The sequence below is a fragment of the Diplotaxodon limnothrissa genome, linkage group LG6, assembly GCF_057381915.1.
Source record: "Diplotaxodon limnothrissa isolate DT_005_m linkage group LG6, D_limnothrissa_male_GT1.1, whole genome shotgun sequence".
Lineage (NCBI taxonomy): Eukaryota > Metazoa > Chordata > Actinopteri > Cichliformes > Cichlidae > Diplotaxodon > Diplotaxodon limnothrissa.
Genome location: NC_140601.1, coordinates 19,846,793 through 19,872,784, shown reverse-complemented (window position 1 = coordinate 19,872,784; position 25,992 = coordinate 19,846,793). Strand labels below are relative to the sequence as shown.

Here is a 25,992-nt window from a genome sequence, read left to right as displayed (position 1 = left end):
CGGTAAAACAAGAATTTGCACATTTATACATGTGTCTACGTGGTGTACGGAACAGCCATCGCTGCAATATTGCCTTTTTAAAGCATCTCTCTCCCCTCACAGCACAGCTTTTGTACTCCACTCAATTATACCACTTCTGCAGAGTGGAGTGGAAAAAAGGGAAAGCGGGAATTTTATAATAATCACTTCCCACTTCTGTAATTTATATGCAATGAGGACTCTCTGCGCCTGCAGCTACAATCAAGTGTGTAGAAACCGTGTGAGGTGTTTCACAAACAGCTGGGGAGATGTCAGCTCAAACGGCGGCTATGGATTCTCATGCTGCTAAGTCTATTCGCTGAGAAGCCCTCCTCACCACAAAACCCAACCTCACCTCGCAGGATTTTCTGCACTCTGGAGGGAAAGGGTTTACAGGTGAGGGCCGAGGATGTGAATGAAACAAAGAGAGAAAATGCAACATGGACTGGCCTGTAATTATAAGACCCATCAACAAAGATTTGCAGGAAAATCTTCACTTAAAAAGTTTTTAAAAGAAGAACATATGATTCTCAGCATAAGTGAATCACAGGTCCTCCACACCCTCCTTTGACTGTTTAAGTACATCTTTAGCTACTGTTTCCATTGATAATGGGCTCAAAGAAGAAGACGAGATTACAGACACAAAGGCTCTGTAAATGTCAGTAGTTGGGAGTATGAAGCGAGGGTGTGTCCACTACTGAAATCCTACAGAGTCGCCCTCATAACCAGGTGTTCACTCTCAGGTGTGTTTGTGCGCAAGCTGTGCAACCTTTACCCAACAAAAGTGAGCAAACATTCTCCTGTAGTAGCTTTACAGCATGGGAATGAAAAGGCACTGTACCTCCCCCTTGTACCAAAAAAAGGAAAGAAAAAAAAAAATCAGCAGAGACCAACCTGAGGAAGCTTAAGTAAATAACCAATTACCATTCGCAGAGCAGGTTGAACCCCACCAGCTTTGAGAGGAGCGCTAAAAATGGGATGTTTTATTGGCAGGATGGCCCCTTGGCCAAGGGGCTTAATGTAACGAAACCCAATTAATGGAGAAGAAAGCCGGGCCGGCGGCAAGTGAAGGAGCGCCACGTGCCGAGGGTAATGAGATGAACAAGCGAAGCTAACCACAGGGACAGCAGCAGAGGAGGCTACGAATAATAAGAAAAGCATACCCCAGAGAGAAGTATACATCTGCGATGCCCTCCCAAATGTCTCCTTGCCCTCTCCTCATTATTCCAATCAAAAAATTCAGGTATTCTCTCTTAGCGCTATTGAGGGTTCCTGTAGTTGAAGACATGCAGTGAGACTGAAGGCAGTAGCCAGTTACTAAAAATAAAGAGGAGGTATATAAAGAGCAACCCAAACTTGCAGCTGAGTGGAGTTTAGTGCAAAAATAGCCACGCTCCATATGTTCAATTTCATGGCTTTAGTGGCCAAGCTTCAGCGTAAATTATCAGGCAAGGAAACTTGTCATGCTGCCCTCTAAATACCGACACTGCACCCACAGACATGACAGCTATAGCTGATGTCAAACACTTTAAGTAACCCCACACACACACACACACACACACACGCGCGCCCGTGCGCACACATGCACCAACGACGTGCGTTAAAATATTTCAAGCTACATGAAGGTTGTGTTAACCACACATTTAATAACTTAAATACACAAACGCTGCACGTGAACACAAAAGAGCTGTTAACAGCCAAGTGTCTCTTTCCTCACCGCGTCAGAATAGGACGAGATGGATTACCCATCATCCCTCAGCTGGCATGAAGAGCGTGCGCTCCGAGCAAACCAATCGCGGCTGGCTCTCGCGCTGACATTCTCAACGAGCAAAGATGATAATTTGTGTGAAATGTGCCTGCCTTACATGAAAAGACTTTATCCGCTTTTTAAAGTGTTCAACTCTTAATTTCTATATGTCGCGGTGCCATTTAAAAAACAAAAACAAAAAAAACCAAAACAGAGTGGAAAAGGAACAGAACATTAGAAACGATCCAGGTGCCATTTTCCTCCTTACACGTTAAGCCACAAAAGGTAGAAGGAGGGAAGTGATGTGACGACAGGGAATCTGTTTTTAAAGAGCTCTGGCTCTAAAAAGGTGCACACAGGAGGTGAAGAGGGTTTGAATAGGGCCATGTAATCTATTCCATGTTGTGAAACTATGTTTTACTAAATAAGTGTTACGGTACCTGTAGTCCAAATTCCTTCCTGTAACTGAAGCAAAATCAGGGTTTTGTTTTATAGGGTTTTAACAGATAAATAAAGAATGAGACTCTTTGTATTGCATTTTTTCTCTGAACAACAACAAGCAATGTGCTAAAACCTTTTCAGACATGACATATGTAACATCAATCATGTTCTTCACAGGTTCATTCAGACGTGACTGCGATGCAAGATATTCCAGAATAGGTATCAAGCCTTGGGTAAGTACATCACGCAGCTTGTAGTCGATGAGGTCAGAGCTGTATTGCTACAACAATGGCAGGCAAATGACGAAAGCGTTCTCTTATTTATGCTGTGTAGAGCAATCTTTTATTTAAAGAAGCTCACAAAGGCACAAAGCCACTACCCACTACTGTGACTTCTGTCATATTTAAAGCGATACATCAGGTGTGTGTAGATCTGATCTGGTCAGATTGCTGTGGTGAAAGAAGAATAAAAAAAGCACACTGAGACATGTCATGCTTGAGATGAGAGGTAAAGATGGCAACTCTGTTTAAGACTATCAGCCCGAATTCCCACTGGGAACAAATTTGAACTATGAAGGCCTCAGTTACACCTCTACCTCTTGGAACCCATTTAATGCAACAAGATAGCATTGGGTGTACTCGATAAAGTATAACGTCCATATTCGCTTGATTACCAACTGGTATGTGTTTTTAACAAATATTGGACAACAATGGAAAAATGAAGCGCAGAGGAACAGCTTATATAGACCATTGTTAGCAGCAGGCATCGACTGTCCAGGGACCACAATCAGCCAATGTGATATATGTCTGATTACGAACTGGCTCTCACCATGTATGCAGAACACACACACAGTGGTATCGGCACAGCTCACTCACAGGCACGTGCCATGCGCAGTCACATGTCGTAAGCGAGTGGATATGGTCATTTGAGAGTTTTTCAGTGTGAGTGAAAAGGACCGTGAAAACGTATGTAACAGCAAACTTAAACATTTAACTCACCCTCACTCATTTAAGATTGACATTTTCAAGAAGCTAACAGAGGGAAAGCGGCTAAAGCTAAAGCTATCCAGAGCTCAGAGCCTCGGTATGAGCAACAGATCAAAGCAAATAAAGGAGAAAAAAAACTGCAGACAGTAAAAAGTAAAAAAAAAAGAAAAAAAGAAAAAAAAAGAAACGAAAACAAATGTAACAACAAACCTAAACACTAAACTCGCACAGAATATCAACTCAAAGGGTTGATATCCTGTTCAGACTTATTTGGTGATCCTGGAAAACAATTTCAGTAACATTTCTTTTGTTATACAAATCTCTTGCACCTGCTTTTATTTAAGGTAAAATATGATAGGTAAAGGTGAGCATACAGCAACACATTTTCTTTATCTGTAACTCCTTCCTGCAACATAGCACCTTATTTTTAGTTGTTTAAATGAGAAAAGATCCTGCAATTTACTGCAGCTTTGAGTAAAGTTTAATCATTTATTTGACTATAAAGAAGAAAAGTAGATTTTTGTTTGGCTATGCTGTTAATTATAGTTCTTAGAGAGAAAGCTGGTACGCAAGGCGTCACTTAAAAAATAAAAAATAAATATGTATTTGCTGAGAAATTGGAATCAATGCATCTCTAGATAGTAGTAGCAGGCTGTAGATTTTTGAACACATTTACTGATACAGAGGAAAAACTATATATAAGTCACCACACTCATCCTATAGATAATTTAAGTAGTCATTTGAATTTTTACATAAGATGCTCCTGTGTCAAGCCAAAGCTCTCAGTGTGTTCATATGATGCACTGTGTGGAAGCTGAGCAGAGATCGGCTTCTCCATTCTTCTGTGCCTCTGTGTGTGTGGTGGTGGTGCGGTGTGGTGGTGGTGGGGGGTTGGGCTGCTGCTCTGGCAGAGCCCTGGGCGAACTGCAGGATGTTCACCTTGCAGCGGGGCACAGGGCTCATTATCACAGCGGGACCTGGTCACATCAAAGGACTAAGGAAAGGGCAAACATTCTGCTGAAGTGCCACTGTCAGCAGGCCTGCAAGCGCACTTGCAAACACATACACAAAAAGACAGCCCGCACACACACTCGAGCACACACTAGGCATCTATCCCCTCACAAAGAACATGGCAGCTTTTCTAAAACCATCACTTGCTTCGAAACTCTAGAGATGCGCTACCTTAAAATCCAATCAGCTAGTATAGCAATGGATTTGTGTAATGAATGTGGAGAAAAAAAAGTGTTGATGATGCATCTACCTGATCAGCTGTGCACTTAAAAACCACACATGGTGAACGAAGATCTTGGAGCCCTGTGTTTGAATACAACAAAAATGTTTGGAGTCCTCCCCCCACACCCCTCTGAATCAATCAGCATCCCTCCCTCTGCAACTATTTATAGAAACCCCACTGCTGCATTAACACACTGCATGATTTATCATTAGAAACAGGCTCTGGTCTGCTGAGTAGCTACATTCATGCCAGGCAACGCGTTGGTGCCAACATCCACATTCAACAGCAACACTCGAAGGCCCCAAGACATGTACACAAATAAAATCGCAGCACAAGCTAACTCTGTGCGGCTAGTGGGCTAAAACCTTAGCCTCCGTACAATACGACAGTAGGCGAGAAAGGGAGGAGAGAAAACGAGGTGCAGAATGGGAGGAAAAGTGCTGATGAGTTGCCTTATGCAGGAGGCTTCATAGATCCGTTGAACAAGAGCGGATTTGCCTGCTACACCTAGATAGTGTTTCCCCCCCTCAGCTTTCGCCCAGGTATTCTGGGCATGAATGGCTGTCAGTTTGGATTTGGGAGCTCAGCGTTGAGGGGGGAAAATAGAGTCTGGTGGGGGTCTTTGTGTGTATCTACTTGTGGAGACGGGCGCGAGAGACAGTGCTCTTCTCGCTAAGCCCCAGCTAGCAGAGAAGAGCACAGGAAGGAGCGGCGATGCAGGATTTCACATTGCAGACAGGAGGAGGTTAACATTAGCCTTGCGAACTAGCCAAAGAGAGATGGGCGAAGTCAGGCGGTGGCCGGGCGTAGAGGCGCTGCTGTGTTTTTGCTGGGAAGGTTTTCAGTGGCACACACACCAGGAAAAATGTGGATGGGGAGGCGATTTGAATGTGAGCTGCTTCTGCCTGAGCTGAACAGAGTACTGACCTAGTTTTCCTTCTGTATTTCACTCAGACTGATGCATACCCACCCACATGGTGCGTAAGAAAAGAAAGAATAAAAATATTGATGGCTTAGTGAGTAACACTGATGACTTAATGGAACAAAGAAGAAAATTAACAGGAAAAAAGAGGTATGGATTCAGTTTCTAGTAAGAGGGTTCAGTGAGGTTATGTAATCTTTAAAGAGCAGACCACAAGAAACCCTTTTTGCCTCGGGTGCCACGACACCTGTGATCAGGCATCGATTTGAACTTCTGACCCCGCCACCACATCATCATCACTACCTTTTTCACCTTAGTGCACCTTTGCTCTTGAAGACGTGCGCGATCCAACTATTTCCCATCCTGTTTTTCATTATGTCACAACCTGTGCGATCTTGTGGAACAGGGTATAAGGGGTTCGTGCCGCAGAGCTAGGGGGAGCATTCACGGCTGTGGATCCCATTGCAAACCTTTCCTCTCATTCGCATTATGGGCCGTGCAACAATACCAGCAGCCCACTGTTTGGGTGTGATTCCACGTTTTAAGGGATTAACTGGTAAAGACTACCAAAAACTGCCTTTCAGGGTGGAATTAGTCATTAATCAAAACCACACATTTTAGGGGTTTTTTTCCTCCTAGCTGGGTGCACACGCCCCTGCTAAGATCTGAATGGCAAGCACAAAGCTATTCAAATCTGATCCCCTCCGAACAAATGGCTTTTCTCCATCCCCACAGAAGCCGGGAACACTTAAAGAACCTCTCCAAGGATCTGAACGGTCACAAGAAAACTCCACCCCATCAATTAGCTTTGTGGCAGGGTTTAGTGGGCTTTAATACAAACAAAACAATGACCATGTACAACATGGCAATGGACAACATCTGCTTATCCCTTGATATGCCTAAAGAAATGGTAATAGGGAATTTCTGAGGCACAAAAGGGACTTCTTAGGCTCAGGGCATATGGTTACAGCGACATAGAGCATGCTCGTGCACCTGATGCCTCAAATCTGGATGATTAGTCATATAATGAGCACAACAAGGTTGTAATTCAGCTCTTAGCTGGATTTATTAATACTGGGCTTCTCACATGCTTAATATAATCTCATTTGTCTCATTAGAATGAGCTGCAACTTTGTTTTTATTTGATCAACAAACTATAAAAGATGAATAACTAGCAAGAGTGACTTCATGTTTTCATTTACTTAACAGACAACTTTTGCACTGTAATGGGTTTAAAGAAGAGTCTTTTTATTTGTTTTAGACTGACAAATAAATAAATGAAACTAACCAAAGTGTAGCAAGTGCTAAAAGGTTTCAAACACAGGTAAAAGTGAATTGATGCAATTTAAATAAGCTGTTCTCACTCATTGTTAACAAACAAAGCAATGCAAGGACAAATTTGGATAACTGCTGTTAAACTAACTCAAATAAAAGTCAAATGCCACTTTTCCACTGCACTGTTGCCTCTGCGTGGAAGTGCCACGGCTTACGAAAGGAGTGGAAATGCAGAATTGACGTGCGGGGGTGGGGTGTGCTCTTGTACCCCCACCGAACCCCCCATCCCCATCTTTCATCTTGAGACAGGGGTACAGTGGGGGTGGATTGATTTGATGTTTTGATGCATTGTTTGATGACGGGCAGCTCAAAGTGGAGGATGCCTCTGTGATGTCTGTCCATTGGAGGACATGAAAAGCGTCACCTGGCCCCTGAGCTGAGGGGTTATGGCTGATAGTGGATTTAAGGGCTCCCGCCGAGCTGGACGGTGGCTCCGTTCTTGCCACATAATCCACTCAGCGTGACCTTTTATATTTTTAGAGTCAGTACCACTTCCCCGTCAGCCGGCCTGGTTGAAACGATCGCAGCCATTAGGGTCCTGAACAACTACATTGTGTAACTGTACGTGTAATTTATTTAATGCGCGCATCCCGTGAGGAAAATAAGAGCTTTCCATCACTGCCGAGCTGTCCGATGATCAAAAGAAACACGGAGCACAAGGCGAGCTCATCAGATGAACAAACACATTCTTGCTAGATATCTTTGTGGGTTTCATCATCCTGCATCAAGTGACTGCTGGGGAAAAAAACAAAGCCTTGTTCTCATCCCTGTGACATCAGCGCTTACAGACAGAGTGCAAAGGAGGATTCAAAGCAAGGGCGATCATATATTTCCAATTAACCGCCCCCACCTCCAAAAAAAGTGAATCTGCAATTTTTCCTTCTGCCCTCCACCCAGCATCTAATTAATGGTTTCTAAAACCTCACAGGTTATTAAGGGAAATAGGAACATCTTAATGCAGGTTAGGCAGTACTAGTCGCAAGGTTGGAACTCGGAGCCCGCCCTAGATTTGACTAAACTAGGAGCAAGCATAATTGGTAGAAATCTCCTCGCTGAGCCAAATGAAAAAGCAGAAAGGCGTAAATTGTTACACCGCTGTGTGTTAAGACACTGAAACTGTTGCAGAGATCAGACGAATTGCAGCAGCAGGAAAAGAACAGCATTCATTGCTTCGCTGTTTTCCTCTGTGACTTGGGGCCACTGAGTTTTTCTCCAGCCATAGTAAATTGGGCGCCTGGGGCAGGAGCCTTGGCCGAGCTTGCATTTCGGCGGAGCTCACTGTGGAGGGCATGAGGGATAGAGATATGGCACTGAAGCGGGGGGTGGTGTAGGGCGGGGGAGGACTCCAAAGCATAGCAGAGGTGACATCACGCACATGTTTTAACACAAAAAGGGACCTGGCTCGTTAGCGCACTAACTAGCGAGCTCCATGGCAATCAGCGCTCCTCATTCTCTCCGTTCCCCTGTGTCCACGTCGTCATAAATACGGCTACATCTGCAAGTGTAATCACTCCATTGTGCTCTGATTTTCTGCTCTGCTGGGCAGCAGCATGGCAGCCTGATTTTCAGCACCCACCCCCCCTACTCGGTCCCCTCCTCTCTCCCCTCAAGTGCCCTCGCCTGTTCCTGGCTACTCCTTTGCCGGTGAGGCCGGTGTGTCTCACAGATTACAGAGCTCTGGTCGCTCAGGTAACAAGAGTCACTAATCTGGCTGGGGTTGAATTACACATAATTGCCTCGGCACCGTGATTGATTTCAGCCCTGGAAAGGAAAAGACGACCCCCCCCCCTACCCCCCCGCATCCCCCATCCCCAGCCAAACACCCCCCACCTCCACCACCTCCCTGCCTGCCTGCCTGCCTCTCTCCAGTGCTCACGAGCGGCAGCCAAGACTCTCCATCTAGTAGGAGGCAGGAGGCTTTGAAGAGATCAAAGCCAAGGCCGGGAGCAGTTGCGCGCCCTGGGAATACGGGAGAGAGGCTTTCTGCTCCTCAGCCCTATTTTCTAGCGTCATGTTGGATTGCAGCTGTATTGCGTTTCGCCAGTTTTCTAAATGCTCTTGGTTTTGACTTTGACATCAGTGATCCCCCCTCGGTTTCTTCAAAAACAAGGGGGGAGGAGAGAGGGAAAGAAAAAAATAAGAACCTGAACAAGAGACGGGGGGGGGGGGCAAAGAGGAAAGAAAGGGGGGTAAAGAGATCTACAGACTGATTTTTATTTTCACAACTCCATAATTGGCTAGTTCAAAGGAGATGGGGGGAGACTGTAGCATTTGTTTTCAATTCCACTGCCGATATGAAAGGAGCGACAAACTTTTATGGGTTTCCCAAAAATTAAAGACAGGCTCTTTTTTTCCCCCCTCCTCTGTTTCACAGTCAAAGAGCAGGGTGTTTTTTATGACCAAGACCACACAAAATGAACTGATAGCAAAGCCCTCCTCTTTGTCCTCCCACAGAAAACTCAATAGTTCACGTGTGTGTGTGTGTGTGTGTGTGTGTGTGTGTGTGTGTGTGTGTGTGTCGTCTGACAGCACTTTAGTGTGCGTCAGAAACAGTTAAGACGAAATGAAAGTGGTTTGATGTCTAGCTCGGAAAACACAAAAGGAGGCACGAAGAAAAAGAGCGCAAGCTATATCCATCTATTCATTTAATAGCTCGGCTAATAAAGCCTGGTGGCAAGAAGGCACCCTTTGTACTGTAACTATGTCGGCCCTATACCAACCTCCTACACTGGGGACCATTAATATTTCAGCGCTGTCAGATACACATTGCATGTGTGAGCCTCTTTAGCACTCACACCCACAGCAGAAAGAAATAATGAGCTTCTGAAAAATATGAAACAGCAAAAAAAAAAAAAAAGGGAGGGGAGAGGAGGGCGAGAGCACGCCCGGGACTGACCAACTTCATACAACAGAGCAGCTATTGATCATAGCTCTGTTTCTTAGCTGGACAAAGTGAGGGCTGTTTGAGCTTCTCTGAAGTCTGGACGCAGCCGGCAGGATTTGTAGCCATGTTTCACTCCTGTGATCCTATTGTTCCCCTTCCTGCAGTTTACTAGTTGGAACACTGTTCCCCTACACCAACTAGACCCTACAAGCTGTCGGGATGAAGTCAATAAAGCTATTCATGTGTGTGTTTTTTAACTCATTTTTTATGGCTATATCAGGCAACAGTGAGGTACTGTGATCAGTTTTTTTAAAGGAACTTCTGCCAAGCTTCAATCAGTGCTTTAAAGACTCAACTTGTGCCGTAGGGTTTTATAAATCGCACTTTTTATGTAACAAACAAGCAGCTCTAAAGTTGGTTTTGGTGACTGATTCGAAAATGTTATTTCATTTCGAGCTCATTCAGGCCGACACCGAGTTCCAAAAACCGTTCCCAGAGACTTCTCCCACTAACCCCTTTTAACTATGCAGTCATAACCAAAAGTGACAACAGTTGCAAAACAACTTGACGAGAAAAAGAAGAAAGAAAGAAAAAACCTCTTGCACACATGCACACACACTGCCCTCTAGTCTACATTTCTGATCCACCCTTACAGGAAATCCACACCCAGACCATTCAAACAGAACTGGGCATGAGGGACAACCTTGGCGAGGCCCTCCATTGACCCCAGGAGATCAGAGGCAGACTGCTAGTGAAGAGTGAAGCCCTCTGAGCAGGTGCTGAGGGCTTGAGCTGCAGTCTGGCTAAGGAAGCCTGGCTGGTTGGCTCCAGGCGGGACTTCCTGATTGGTTAAGCTTCATCCGATTCAGCGGGACGAACGGGAGCGAAGAAAGTGTCATCTTCTATGAGTGCTTTGCTTTGAGCAAGAACACGTGCCCAAAATAAACATAAACAGGGTGTGTCAAGAGCGTGCCTGCATGTGACGCTCACGACCTTGACGCTCCCAGATTGCCTCTCTTGACACAGACGCCTTTTCAGGGTTCTGAAGAGTTAACAATTTCACCTTTGTCATTGGTGGGCTTTTTCCAAATAGAAACAGAACGAAGTCACATGTTTGCTATTATATCTACTGATCGCTCAGCCCACTCTTTTTTTTTCTTCAAATTAAACAGATGCAGTGCTGATCTTTTCTAGACATTAACAAACGGGGGTTAATGTGAGAAGGCAAATGCCCAGCACAGCCACATGGGTCATTGTACGCTTTCGTAACCCGTCAGCTCCCCAGCACTAAATCTGTGTGATGTGTGTGATTGTGCGATTGATTGTGCCAGTGTGAGAGTAGTGCAGGTAAACACTGTGTAGTGGTGATCCTGTACCCTGCCTCCTGCGTGCTAGTCAGGCAGCATAAAACATGTTTATTTTGATTGTCAAGTCCTTAAAAAAAAGCAACCCACAGCTTTATTTGAGAATTTAAACAAACAGAAACAGGAGACTTAACAAATCAACCAGCAGGCTGCTGCGTTACCAAGAAATATAAATCATCCAGAAACTTCAACCTTGATTGTCTTCTTTTTGGTTTTCATCTTGAAAAAAAGAAGGCCATATCTCTTGGTACAACAGACGATTGCGCTGCTGCGCTTCATTTAACATGATGAAAACATAGATAAGGTGATTGCAACCACATGGCATCATTAGCGCCGTGCATATGGAACGAATGTGTCAACCACCATCGCCATATGAGCTGAGAACAGGAAGAAACCTTGGCAATTAAATGGCACAGTTTATAAAAACACTATGACACTACGGAGAAAAAAAAAAGCGCTTTTTCTGTGTGAGGTCCCTGCTGTGGTTCTTGATGTGTTCACACATATTTCACTGCGTGATGGATCTGCACAGCAGATGACATCAATGTCAGCGTGGGTCTGATGCATGCGCTGCCAGATTGGTGCTAAAAAGAAATCTGTCTTCTGACAGTTGTTGTGTTTTCTATACTTTCACACTAAATATGCAACCATGCACAGCATCACACTAAAGCCAGTGTACTGAAAATTAGATGAGCTGACAGTGAGATAATCATATGGAGGTCAGCTGCTTAAAAGGCAAAAATGCAACATTGAGCTCTAGTAAATTTCACAAAGCATGACCAGTCTGTTGTGAGACTTAAAGAAAACTACTCAAGGTGCCATAAGCTGCCAACTAGAACATTATTTGTGGACATGGAAGGCTGCTGGTAAATGTAGTGTTCTCTTTAACAGGGATCTTCCACGGTAGTGCTGAGGGCATGAGCTTAGGACACACATGGCACTGAGGGATACCAGAGCGGTCCTACCAAATCCCGTTAGGTAAGCCTGGGTTAGTGATTCCACGCTGCGAGACACTGGCTAGCAGATCCGTCACGTTCCCACTACATCAAAGGAAAGTGCAGCGCTGCACTCCCTTCGCCCCCTCTTTCTCGCCACGAGGATCTTGCAGTTGAGGGTCCAAAGGGAAAAAGGAGTGAACGGCAATAGAGAGGGAGATATCTAAACCCCCCCCTTAACCGCAGCAACAAAACCCAGTGATTCTATCCAGTTCTCTCTTCAAACTGATGCCCAAGACTCACGAGACTGCTCTCACAGTTGGAGATCGCAAACACATCTTGAAACTAAAAGGTGGAAAAACCTGGTACTCTACGTCTGCACTATCAACATGTTAAAACTAAGAGCATGCAGCAGCATTTTTATCTTGTCAAGCACGCATTAATACGTTTATTAAAAAGGGAATATGGCAGAATGCCGTGGGCTCACTGGTTCTAGGGATTTGTTTAAACTTAAAAAAGAAAAAAAGAAAAAGAAAAGAGCGTGTAGAACAGGATTTTTTGCAAATGGGAGGGTGTTTATGTGACAACAGCAGCATGCTTTGAGAAATTTTGGGTCATTTAAAAATATGCGCTGCCCATCACATGCACTGCGATCTTTTTTTAGAAGCTGTCGTTTCTAAATCTCAGCTTTGGTTTGTGAGACTAAAGAAGAACAGATTCAATGATAAGCAAGCGCCGAGTGCGTCGTCTTTCACACATCAAACCTGGCGCGATGACATCCGTGCTGCTTTGAAGATCAGACTTTATATTATGATCATTCTGACCAAAACTGCAAAAAAAAAAATCTTATTTGTCAAGGTACAGATGCAGACACTGAGCAAATGAAGGTCCTTACTGCTCTTGACAGTCCTTCTAGTTTCTACACAGCAAAGGTTTAAAATAGCACAAATACAAATTATTCCAGGCAGAAAAACACTTTTCGCCTTATCAGATGATTCTGTAAGTGCTCAGGAAGACTGTTCACGGGAGGAAAAAAAAAAGAATCCTGATGTGGGCAACAGCAAATAAAAATGTGTGTGAGCTTCTGTCTCCTTAAGTCAAGGCTTCTCAGAGTGGAGACATTGGGTAACTAGTGAGCTGGTTATCCCTAGGCAAAAGGATACAAAAAAATATTGTGCTACAAGTTAAACAGTTGTACTGTAAATTAAAAAAATAAATACATTCAGATCAGGGGTATAAAACAAGCATACTGTGTGATTTACTCCCATCCACATCATCCTTGGGTCAGCAGAAACTGATAAGATTGTATCCTCTAGACTTGCGACATGTCACAAGTCAAGCGTTAGAATGATGAGCCTCTTTAAAAAAGACCTCACATGCAGTATATTCCTTTAAAACATGTCCACTTGTTCATATCAAAGAGTGCACTGAGCTTAAAAAGTCAATAAAAAGCTGTAAATCAGCCAAATTTGTCGACAAAAAAGCTTGCCACCACCCCACTAACCTGGTTTTCTGTATGCCTATAATCACAGCCAAGGTAATGAGCAACAGTCCAATATGGACAAATGTGATAATCGCTTTAAAATACACACTTCAAATTAGACAGCAGTTCCCACTAGCATTTACCAGAAACTCCAGTTTCTGTTGCTTTATGATCACCAAGGTGTAGATTACAGTCCTTACACTTTTACGCATTGAACTGTAAACTGTAAATCTTCAAAAGCTGCAAGTTCACTTAACAAATAAATGACTCCTTAAGTTGGCTAGCTTTGTTTTAAACCCACACGTATGAGGAACTGGCATCATCACACATCAAATTCTAAGCTCTTGTGCCGGAGTCAGCTTATCAAGCTGGAAGTCCTAAAATCTGCTGACAATCAGCAACTCCCAACAGCTCCGTCGTGACTGGACGGCATGTGCAGGAATGTCATGGTCAATGGAAATCAATCTAAACTACTGGGATTGGGGGCGGTGATGGGGCTGGGGATGGAAGAGAATGAAAGAGAGAATGTGCCTTTGATCTCAGTGAAAACCGATCCCAGGCCTGCAGATACTGTGGCTGCGGTGGCCAGCAGCAGAGGCAGCAAGCTGACATCAGTGAGAAAGCCAGAGGACTCATGTTCCGTGAGCCCTCCACCAAGCCTTGGCTCTTTTTATTGGATAAGTGAGAGAAACTTATATAAAATGACTACCGTTTTATTGAAGACAGGGAAGGAGGAAAATTGAAAAAAAAAAAAAAGCAGCCATGGTAAATGAAATGAAAGCGTGGCTTTAGAAGTTTTGGCAGCAAGTATACTGCCTAACTGCCTGGCCTAATTCATCTGCAGTGAAGGGTAATTTCCTCTCACACAGTCAGCTGGTCTCCATACAGACTTCTATGAGTTTTTCTTTTAACTTTGTGCTATACAATAAAATAATAGCTAAAATCTACCAGAAAACAAGCCAAAAAATAGAATTTGGAAGGTAACATACCCCGCTTGTGCACTATGCTGCTTGTAAACTGAAAAAAATCCCCCCAATCCACAATGTCATATACTTTCACCTTCTGCAACTTTGGCAGGGAGGAAGCATTGCAATTTTAACATCATTCTATGATAGAGTTGCGTGTGAATGAAGATCCTTTACACACAGCATGTGGCATCTGCCCCCAACAATCACATCTGCTTCCAAAAACTGATTCTTACAACAACACAGAGCTCACATTTCACAACTTTACCCTGATGAAACCGACTCGCACGCACTGCAAAAGCACAACAACCGAGCGTTTCCCGTATAGAGACGCCACACCGTAGACAAGACTGAAGCTGGCTGCAGAGACGTGAGCAGAGCAGGGCCAGACCGGACAGCTGCTCGTGCGCCCTGTGTTTTATGTCTGTCTTGAGGAGAAATTTGCAAACGGGACAGACACAGGAAGCCGCCAGTCAGAGACCTGCAGCTGGCCTGAAATTAATACCGTCACAGGGGCGATATCTGCAACACACGCCACCCCTAACATGGTACTATAGCCCCAGAGACATGATGTTGGCTCCCTCAGTTCTGCTGGGCTAATTAAAGGGTTTACTTGAGTCATGTAGGCATGCATCACTTCAGATTTTAACAAGATGAGAAATAGTGTACATCTCACAGAGACCGTTCACAAAGTATGGCTGGCGTTTGGTTTTCAGTGGTCACGTATAGCTGTCAAGAGGGCGGATATCAGCACAACACAACGGCGAGACAAATATCAAACATCACAAACACTGAAAGAGAATATTTTCGTGGTGTTATCCTGATGATGAAATAAGGTTTATGCCTCTAACGAGAAAGCCGAGAAATCTGATTTTTTTTTCCTTAAATCCTCTTAATCGACTCTTGGAAGTATTCTGTGCTGAGCTGAATTTTTTAGCAGGAATTATTTTCTCGCAACTAAATGGTTTGAATTTTATTTTAAAGCCACCAATTAGATCACTCTGTAAAATGATTTACCTGCTGATATCCAACTCTGAGTCAATTTTACCCAAAAGCTTAAAGATGGAAATCTCTGTAATAAATCTTTCAATGCTCCATGAGAGACACCACAAAAAACGTCCCACATTGGCAAAGGACCTTTTATTTAGAGCAGCAAATATCTTTTTAGTTGTCTTGATACATCTCCTAAATTTAACACACACACACGCACACACACACACAAGCGCACACACACACACAAATACCAAATGCAAGCTATTGGTGTTGAAAGCGAAAACTCAAAAACCACAGATTTCACTTAATCGACAATATGAAGTTCTCAATTTGCAGTGGTTAAAAACAGAAACCAGCAGTCACAGCTACAAAAACATCAATGAGGTTATTTTTAGCTGATACATCATAAATGGTAAATACTAAAAAAAAAAAAAAGGTCCTGAAAACTCTAATCTTGTTGTAAGGTGACACTTTTGGTTAAGTCTTGCACTCCTCTACAAGCGTCTGATACATACATTTGATTTATTTCTGGGATCACTGTGAAAATGTCATGAGTAAAAAAAACAAAAAAACAGCTACAACAACAACAAAATACCATCCTGTCCTGCTGCCTGTTGGCAACCCTTTGACAGTCTGCGGGTAGGTAAAGCAATAGCTCCTTCAGTCTGACCACACTCTTTGTTACATTAGCAGGATACGTGACATTACTGTAACTTAATTTAGGATCAGTTTTGCTTTTTAGTTTCTCTTGTCAGGAGAAATTTTGTCCTGAGCCTGGACTAAATCTGAGCAGGTGTAAAGTTGGCAGTTAAATCTCTGCTGGTGTTTTAAAGTTACCCATCATGTTTGTTTTTACCTTCCTTCCCACTAGCACTAATTAATTAAACAGAAGTTCCAAACTATTACTAACATCTACTATCATTTAACAGTATTAAAAAAACTAAATTAAAAAAAAAGCTTTAACCCATCCAAAAAAACGAATTTCTCTCTAAAAATGCACTGCTTTTGTATTCATTTCATCACTCAGGACTGTCAATTATTTACTTTTCTCATAACTAAATAATTTTTTATATTCTTACGACGTAAAATTTGAAAATTCCTCTTTGTCTCACAGGCAAATGATATGCTGACTAACACACGTCAAGCTTAAGTTTGCATTTCACATCATGAAATAACACAAGTTAAACTGCAATAAAAACTGGAAAAAAAAAAGAGCTGGTACTGACCGTTCTGGGCATGGGCGGCGAGAGGGAGCCATTGTTCATGTAGGAATCAGTGTTCATGTTGCTCATCATGATGTAACCTGGGTAGCCCGGGTACGGATGGCCTTTACTGTACATGTCTTGATGCTTTCCTAATAAAAACATTTTTTAAAAAACAAAAAACAAACAAAGTAAACGCGTGTTGGTCGCTGTGTTTTTGCACAGAGAGCACAAACACCAGTAAAAGATTAATTAGCCAGAGATTCAATAGCTTTAATTACAGTCATATCTTCGAAATGGCTGATTTTAATCAACAAACTCAATAAGCAGCAACAACAAAGCCGAGCACAAAGTTGGCTTGGCTGTTTTGATGTAGTAATGATATTGCTGTCGATTGATTTAACCCCTGCCCTATTTTGCCACGGCCTTTTGTTTGTGCCTTTTCTTTCCGCCTCACAGAGGCGGGTCATATTATGCAGCGGAACAATGGAGCCCCTCTGTGCCAATTAGCACCAATTAGAAGAACATACAGACTGTGTCAAAACAGGAGACGCCCCAACTGTTCCTCTATGCCTTTGACCTGAGAGGGGGGGGGAGCTTTGCACAAGAGGCTTCAATACAGCATCACTCGCCACTCGAATGTGCGCGGCGTAATAAGGCCTGGAGGGGCTGGGGCTGGGGCTGTTTCTGGTATACAATGTGACGGCAACATAGATCTTGTTGTGAAGAAAGCCAGTGTTTGATTTGAAGGGGATCCCATTCAGGAGTGAAAGGGGAACAAAGAGGAGGCATACTCCTCTTCAAAGCCCTAATAATGACCTGCAGCAGCGGGGTCAGACTACAATAGCCAGAGAGCAACAAGCCCCAAGAGGACGCAACATGTTGCATGCGACAATGCAACCGGAGAGCTGAGGGATACGACAGGAATATTTGAGGAAACACGACACGAAACAGCCAGACAAAAGTTTTGCTTTTGGGTTGTGCTCAACTGCTGCCATAAGTGCATATTTTTGCTCCTTCTTCTTTTATGTCCATTTGTGCAGGTACCCTCATCTACCAGGGAGGTAACAGGTAGCTGTGTTTATGAAAGTACAGCATGCCCTGACTAGACTTAGGATGAGCAGGAACAGGGGCTCTGATAAGAGAAGTACCAATAGTTTCATCACTTCTGCGTGGTGAAAACGAGGGGCCACTACTTCCACCTTATCTTCTAAAGCAAAAGCAAACCACATTTAAAAAGGAAAAAGGAAAAAAAAAGGACTTTTATTGCAAATAAATGTAGTGCTGATTGTCCTATAACACATGCTGATTTAACAAGCTCCAGATTGTGTCTCTTACCATCTTCCGGATGGTCTCTGTGTTTTTCATGATATGAATCTTGCGGTATTTGGGACTGTCTAGCTGCCTGTAAAAAAAGAAAGAAATAAAATTAAAAGACAGAGAGAGGGAGGGAGAGGGAGGGGGGGAGGGGGGGGGGGGAAGAGAGGAAGAATCAATTAGAAAGGCATTCAAACACAGTTACACACATGCTGATGTGGTCAGACAGCCACAAACATTGCTGGGACAAACATCGTCCCTTTGCCTGTCACCAAAGGAGAGAAAGCTTATAGACACACACACACACACACACACACACACACACACACACACACACACACACACACACACACACGCACACACACACACACACACACACTATCTATAGAAGAGTGATGGAGCAGCCTGCATCAAAGCTTCAGAAGAACCACTTAATTAAGCTTCATGTCTTTAAGGAGCTTACAAATTAGCTTGTTTTCAGTACCATAGGTCCACTCTCATTTTCATCTTCCAGTCTGAGCCTCCTTCTCAATTCAAATAGTGTGTTTGTGTCATAAATGAAATAGCTGTGTGCAAAGGGAAATAAAATCGCTCCATAAAAAAAAAAGAAAAGGGAAACAGTACCGACTATTTTCTGCTTATAAAAAAAAAAGAAAAAAATCCTCTGCACTTTGAACACCCATTTCCTTTCTCTTTTCGAATCCGAATTGGGAAGGGGACCTCTTTTTTAGAGTTCAGACCCCTCAGGATGGCTTCAAGCTGAGCGAGGGAACTTCACTGGATTCCTAATTAACATTCAGCCTCTGTCTCGTGTGTCCCTAGGACATTCGGCAGGGAATGCGTACAGTTTCGTTCAGGATGTAGCCATGTAGAATTTTTTTTTTTTTTTAAATCAGAAAAGAAAGAAAGAAAATGGATTAACACCACGGTTAATAGCAAAACAGCCAACTTAAATGATGGGGATGCTGCAGCCTGCATCCTAAGGCTTGATGGATGCAGGGGAAAAGAAGAAATCACTGATGGTTCACGCTCTGTCACTTCTCCCCTGCTTAGAAAAAAAAATGCCATCTTGCAAGTGCGATATATAAAGCACGACTGCAATAATTTTTCATCATTAAAAATTAATCTAGAAGAATTTTTCCACTGAGATTTTCAATCCATTTAACATTCACCACAAATTCAGCACATCCACACATGCAAGGATTTCTTCTCATGCACCCATCTGGCCTCTCAGCATCCTTTCAGTTTAATCAAATGGAACAAAGCAAATGCAGAAAAATGTTTATTATACAACCCCCCCTCCAATTCCAACCTTAAAAACTGAAAAGAATAATTTATAGGCACAGTTTTAAAAGGGGCAATAAAATTAATAAGCAGAATGAGCCGGAGTGTGTGAAGATCACATCTTGAAAACGAAATAAAAGACTGCATCCTTTCATCCAGGCAGAATTTTAAAAATTGTGAATATTAAGGAAATTCACAATATTGCTGGCAAACAGGTTTTAAGCCATGTGTGCTAAATGGATTCATGTGCTGGTGTTTAAGCTGCTGTGGGTGTACCACTGCCAGCACAGCCACCGAGCCCTGCTTGTCACAGGCAGCTTCGCAAGGCCCTAGTTCTCACATCTCATACAATATCTTTTGCATTTAGCTCAATCTGCAATTTCATTCATTTAAAGAAAAACATAACAGTAACAGAACATTACAATTTAGGCCTGCATTTGTTACAGTTAATAGACTGCTGAGTGTTTGCCTGTGACATCTTTGTTTTTTTCTAGTTTAAGGAATCAGAGCCATATCAGTGGCACAGCTCAAGTTACATTTTCAATTAAAAGGAAAATAAAATGGAAATTGTGAATTAATAATGATAATAAACAATAAAGCTCTAATAATGATTTGTCTATAAAACTAAGCAAAGGGAGAGGAGGCGTTTTTGCTCACAAGACATTCAGGTAAACTAAAGCTGAGTAAAAAACTAGATTATTAATTAGAGGGGATCAACTTTTGTTTTAAAGGCTCCTGCGGGCTTTTTAGTTGTATTTTTATTAACCTTCCCTCTATGCTGGGGAGCTCTCAGAGGATGCCCACCACCACATCAGTGAACCCACAGCAGTTACTCACGTCGTGGCTGTTGGGGCTGCTTTCCGACTCGTTGACCAGAGATGACTTGATGTCTGCCAGGTCCCCTTCCTCTTCCGAGTGGCTCAGCTCGGCGAAGATCTGCTCCTTCTGCGGGTCCCCCTCGTCTTTGAACGGGATCATTTCATCTGTGGCGCAAAGCTCCGGGTCTCCGCCGCCTGATAACTGGGGCATTTTTTCACAAAGTGTTTCGCTTCCCCGAGAAAACCGAAGACAACAACGCGTGCCACCACTGCCCCGAAACTACACAGAAATAGAGAGGGGGAAAGATGAAAAAGGAAAAATAAAAAAAACTCCCACCGAAACGGAGTGGGGACCGTTGCCTTCCCCCCCTCCACCTCCTCCCCTGTGTCACACCGGAGAGTCACCCGGAGAGGAAGCGGCGTGCGAGCACACTGCCGGTGTGTTTTTACTGAAGCAACAGGAGGCGCGAGGCTGCTGCCGGCGTCCTTTTGTTGTTGTTTTTTCACTTCTTTTCTGTTCTTTTTCCGTCGCGAGAGTTTAACTAAGCTTGAAACTCACACACTAAAAAAAAGTGAGATGCAAAGCGGTCGGAATGAGAAGTCCAGTGCACGCCTCAATGTCATGAGGAAAACATAAAAAGGGGGAACAAACCACGAGTTAAAATCTCATCACCATCTTTTTTTTCTCCCCTCTCGCTTTCTTTCTTTTTTTCTGTTTGAAGTCAGCACGCGACGACCGCCGCGTTCCCGTAAAAACGACTCAACGTGAAAAAGTACATTTAGAAAAGTGAGAGAAGATATTTCCTCGGTGGTCCCGGAGACGAAGCTGCGAGCGTCCTTCAGTGTGCGTGTGGAGAGGTTGGAGGGAGGGGGGAAGTAAGACGAGGAAAAGGGAAAAGAAATTAAGTGATGGATGTGTAAATGGAAGAAAACGCAGTTGTTGTTGGGGTTTTTTAAAACAAGCAAATACTTGGGCGACAAGCAACGCAGCGAGACGCCGTGATGCTTAAAAATACATCCTCGAAGCTGCTCGTCGGAGGAGGGATAAAAGCAAAAAGAAGAAGAAAATCACAGAAAACAATCAAAAAAAGAAGGCAAGAGTGGAAAAACGCGTGGACCCGACTTCCCACTGCTCCCGCACCGCTTCCACAGCGTAATGTAACCAGTGTGTGTATGTGTGTGTTGGTAATGTAGCCGTGCTCCCTCCTCCTCCTCCTTTTTCTCTCTCTTCAGTCACTGGGAGGAAAGAGAGATGAAAGGGAAGCCGAGGCTCTGATTGACACCGCACCGATTGACACTCCTCCTGAGAGAGAGATTTATACACAGCTCACAACAAATGGGCAGACAGGAGGGGAGGAAAAGGAGAATGAGCGGAGAGGCTGGAACTTGCTGTGGATGTGATGGGTTAAAATAATGAGGAGACATAAAAAATGATAATTGAAATATAGAGGGAAAAATATTGGACAAGCTTAAGCCCGTTTTGTTGGTGCTGCATGTGATTTAATCAATCTGCAAGAAGTGGCAATGGCCTGTTTTGGAAACAGAAACAAAAAAAAATGATAAGCTGAAGGAAGTTTAGAAGAAGAAAAACACACAACGTATTCTCCAAGTGTTGGAAAAAATATTACACACACATACACATACACACACGTATGTATGTATCAGGTGTATGTCTATACGGGGACATAGGCCTGTTATTTATTCAGCTTCCTTTAAACTACCTTGCGGTATATCGTGGGCATATTTGTGGCTACATGGTGCTTTCCATGTTTTCTACTTACATCAAACAAATAAGAACGTATTCAGAAGGTGTCTTCGCTCCCCAAAATGGACAGATTAAAAGAAAATGTGATATTGTACTCACAGGTTACCTGCCTATATTTAAAGTCCCTTTTTCATATTAATTCATTATTAGCACATGAGCAATGAAATTAACAAAAATATAGAAAACAGTTTAAAGGCCAGCCATTGGTCTGTTTGCTACTTTTACCACTGAAAAAACCCGTGAATATCAAGCCGCAGACGAGCGGATAAATATTTATAAGAAAAAAAAGAGTACTTTAATGCCGATGTATTTAATGAGAAAATACAGTTGTTGCTTTGTTGTTTTAAGAAAAAAGAAAGTAAACAAAACAGGCAGTGGAAGTGGCTGAGTTTCTGCATCTGTCTGAGCACTAAGAGATTGCGTGAGAATCAAAGTTGGGATGGGGAGGCAGATCTTTATAAAGCGCGGAGGTGGGGTTAGCGGGGCGGAGCCGCGGCTGCCTTTGATCTTGCGGCGGCTGGCTCTTTCATCCCCGACTCCCCCCCACACCGCGCTTCCACCGCCACCTCCCTCCCTCTCTCCCTTCCTCCCTCTTCCACCCCTCCCCTCCTCCCCCTCCTGCACTCCCTCGCCTTTGTATGACTAAATTTGGTCTGAGTGTGGAGTCGGGCCAACATTTCCACGTGTGCGTTCATCCCAGCTGAGAGAGAGAGAGAGCGAGAGAGCGAGGGGGTTCTCTTCCGGGTAAGGAGACAGCGAGGGAAAAAAAAAAGATCAAAGGCTTTTGGGTTTTGGAAGCCGAGTGTGGATTCAAAAGAGCCGAGACTGGCTGCATTCCAGAGTATAGCGGAAAGCGCGCTGCTGCTGCTGTCGCCGCACGCGCGCCGCGCGTACGCACACATATTCACGCACAAGTCGGCTACGCACGACCGCAGCAGACGCACACTAACACGCGCACAAAAACACAGCAGTGAAAAAGAGAGTTAATTAGAAAGATTTCACACAGGCAGACAAGAACAAGCAAAGCTTTCATTTAAAAGACCCTTTAACAGTATTTTTTCTTGTTTCCAGCCAAAAACTGTGATAGCCTACAAGGTAGGGAAAAAAAAGAAATCTTCTCCTCTCGGTAGGAACTGTCGGTTCTACTTCATTACATTGTTAATTTAATTATCCGGCACTATTTTTTTTCCTGGCGCGATCTCAAATGATGCTACAGCACCACCACCACCCTAAAGCCATGCTAACAGAAGCAACCTAACCGTTTTTACACTTGTATAAATATATTTTTCTTTTTTTCTCTCCTGCATGTGTTCTGCATTTACCTTGGATATGGTTTTAAATGATAAAATTGGTAGAAAGGGAACAATCTGGGAAGAGGAGGGGGCGACTTTTGGTTGCATTAAGGCCTATTAAGATACTAAAAAAGAGAGTACAGGCCTGCAGGGCCTCTGAAGTGGAAAGATCCCACAGTGCTAAAAAAAAAAAAAAAAAAGGAAACAGATTAAATATAACTCACAAGCATAAATGACTCATGTTTATTCTTTGGTTTTTGGTTTATTGGCATTCAAATACGTGGTAAAATGCAACATATAAACCTTAATCCTAATGCTCTGTTTTCAGCATCAGTGAGACACAGTAGGCCCCAGTTTAACGGTCTAAAAACACACTCAACAGATTCATACTTTATGTTTCCCATTTGATTACAATTATATACAAACATGATTTAAACTGATTGCAGTGTGGATTTAATGCACACTTTGGTGCCAGTGCCAGATGAAAGACTGGCAGGGAGACAGTTCTTCACAGCAAAACTCTTCCCAAAGAATAAATGAATTTTTGTATATTAATATGTGATTATACCCTATGCAATGTATAAAATGCATAAAACAAACAATTATATAAAACCATAACAATGCTTTATTTTTTTTAAATCAAAAGGTGGCTTGCAAAGGGTAATTTTGACCTTCTTAAACTAAATATGCAAATAAACAGAGACAATCAGCAATAGATCAAAGATTTTTACAGAGATAATTTCTTAACTTTTATTTCTAAAATGATTTTTGCATATACAGCACAGCATCTGTGGAACCCTTATCAGCAAGCAGATAAATCAGCAACAAAGCAGTCCAGACCAAGAAGATATTTACTATGATTGAAGATAAATTAACACTAATAACAAAAACTAATAATATCTGCACAATTGAATCACAAAAATAAAACAGATTTTTCCATCATGACAGATTGAAATTTTTTTTCAATAAAATTATGAAACATAGTGGATCAGTGACAGAAGTAGTTATGGAAACATAAAAACATTTATCAGTAAAACAATTGAATGCCAACTATCAAATACCTGTGTATACTTTTATGTTATATTGTTATTGCAAATGTTTCATATTTCATAATGCTACATCTTCCTGATTAGCAACCCTGAGAGGTGAGGTTATTTGTTCACTAGGTGACACACACACACACACACACACACACACACACACACACACACACACACACACACACACACACACACACAACAAACACATAACATACAGCTTTTGTTTGCTGTGTAATAATTCTAGTTTGGGACTTGATGACAAGGCAACCAGCGACAGCCTCTCTAATGAACTGCTGTCAGAACCACCTAACACACCTTCCCTTGACATGAAACTGCATTATATATTCCAGCTTGGCTCTATGCATCACGGCCCTCGTTGTTAAAACAAGCAGGACAGTTGAAGTGGGAAGAAAAGAGAGAGAGAGAAGGAAGAAGGGGAGGAAAAAACAGAGCTACATTAGCATTTCTCTCCTAATGAGTTCATAAGAGTGACCCCTCTGGATCTCACATGAAAAGGAAGATTTCCTGCTGCGTTGTGACCTGAATTCAGTTGTCTCTCACTTTAGATACTCCATTTTGCATGTTATATAAAAGGAGAAATATATCTATACACACGGCATAATTCATCACCAGCGGATTCTGATTTCTTTTCTCCCTCCATTAAGACTGGTAGTCTATCTCAAGGAAGAAATAAATATTTTAATGGTCTGCACATTGTGGTAAGACCCAAAGTGTTGATGAATTTAATAATGCATATTTAGCTTATTTTGTTTTATATGATGTTTTTCCTCCTCTTGTAAAGTTGGGACAGGATCTCGGTTTCGCATACAGTATGAATTGTGTCAAACAAAATGCTCTTTGTTGGAACAACATTCAGTCAAGGTCCTCTTTAGATCTATTATTGTCTCATCTTTTATCTGTTCTATTTTCATTGCGATGCATAACACTTCAAACAAAAATTACCCTAATTATCTCTTGTTCCCACACTGTGCTGTGTATGTGTGCTGCGTCTGTGTGTGTGAAATCAGCCTAGTCGGTGTTATCATTTGTCCTTATCAGTTACTTAAATGACTTGCCGGGTGATTTCAATGCTGAAATCATTACTCTGCCTTCTATTCCACCTGCTAGTCATACATAACAACTTCCTTCATGTAAAAAAAAATTACAGCCCTTACACTCGCAGCCACCTTCAAGAAAACGACAGGAAACAAACATTAAATTATGATGAAAAGGCTTGCAATTAAAGCCGAGAAAAGACACCATTTATCAAACGTGCAAATCAAACCTGGGGGAGGTCCGGGTTGAGTGATTATTGGTTCAGCCCTTTGATTGGTGGAAGATGAGTCAACTTCTTGAAGGGAAGTAAAGTGTCTTGGGGGTAAGGTGAAGGAAGCGAGAGGCAGGCCTGTGATCTGTTGATTTATGGCAATGTTGTCAGAAGTTTGTCTCAGACAAACTGTCATTAAAATGAAATTATCTCCTTGATGGAAAGGAAGGGGAATTTGTCAGGTTATGTAGATGTATTTAGTTTTGAAGCTTCAATTTTAGAACTGTGGCTGTTGCCGTCTTAGTTGTTTGTTTTGAGGTTTTTTGTTTGTTTTGTTTGATCGGGGGGCCAGCAGGGTGTTAGGTTTATTTCTATGGCCACAAAAAGATTTACGGTTGTGTTTTTTTTTCCTTTTTTCTGTGAGAAAAAGCATATTTGAGCATATTTGGATATGTGTTATTAGCTATATACTGTGTGGATTCATTGCAAAGACACAAGTACTGGCTACATTTTACTTTAAAAAAATAAAAGTGAAATTGTAGACTTGCTAAAACACAAAATTCTTAGGTAGGGTTTCAATGAATGAAATAACTGAGGTGAAGCCGAGCAGAGAGCTTGTCATGAGTAGGGAAGCTCACACACTTCCGGGGAAGTCTCAAGTGGCAATTTGAGGAACTGCCGGCTTCTTATTTTTAGCCCT

The 25,992-nt window shown here is 42.7% G+C and overlaps 1 protein-coding gene across 1 annotated transcript in view; it reads right to left on the bottom strand.

The window, feature by feature from the left end:
- lef1 (lymphoid enhancer-binding factor 1) overlaps positions 1-20,139 on the bottom strand; it is a 40,187-nt gene extending 20,048 nt beyond the window's left edge. The window contains exons 1-3 of the mRNA XM_085355842.1: positions 19,948-20,139; positions 17,848-17,914; positions 16,534-16,661 (exon numbers count right to left, since the gene is read on the bottom strand). Of these exons, the coding sequence (XP_085211968.1) occupies positions 16,534-16,661; positions 17,848-17,914; positions 19,948-20,139 (387 nt within the window). The remainder of the gene's footprint in view (positions 1-16,533; positions 16,662-17,847; positions 17,915-19,947) is intronic.
- Between the last annotated feature and the right edge of the window lie 5,853 nt (positions 20,140-25,992).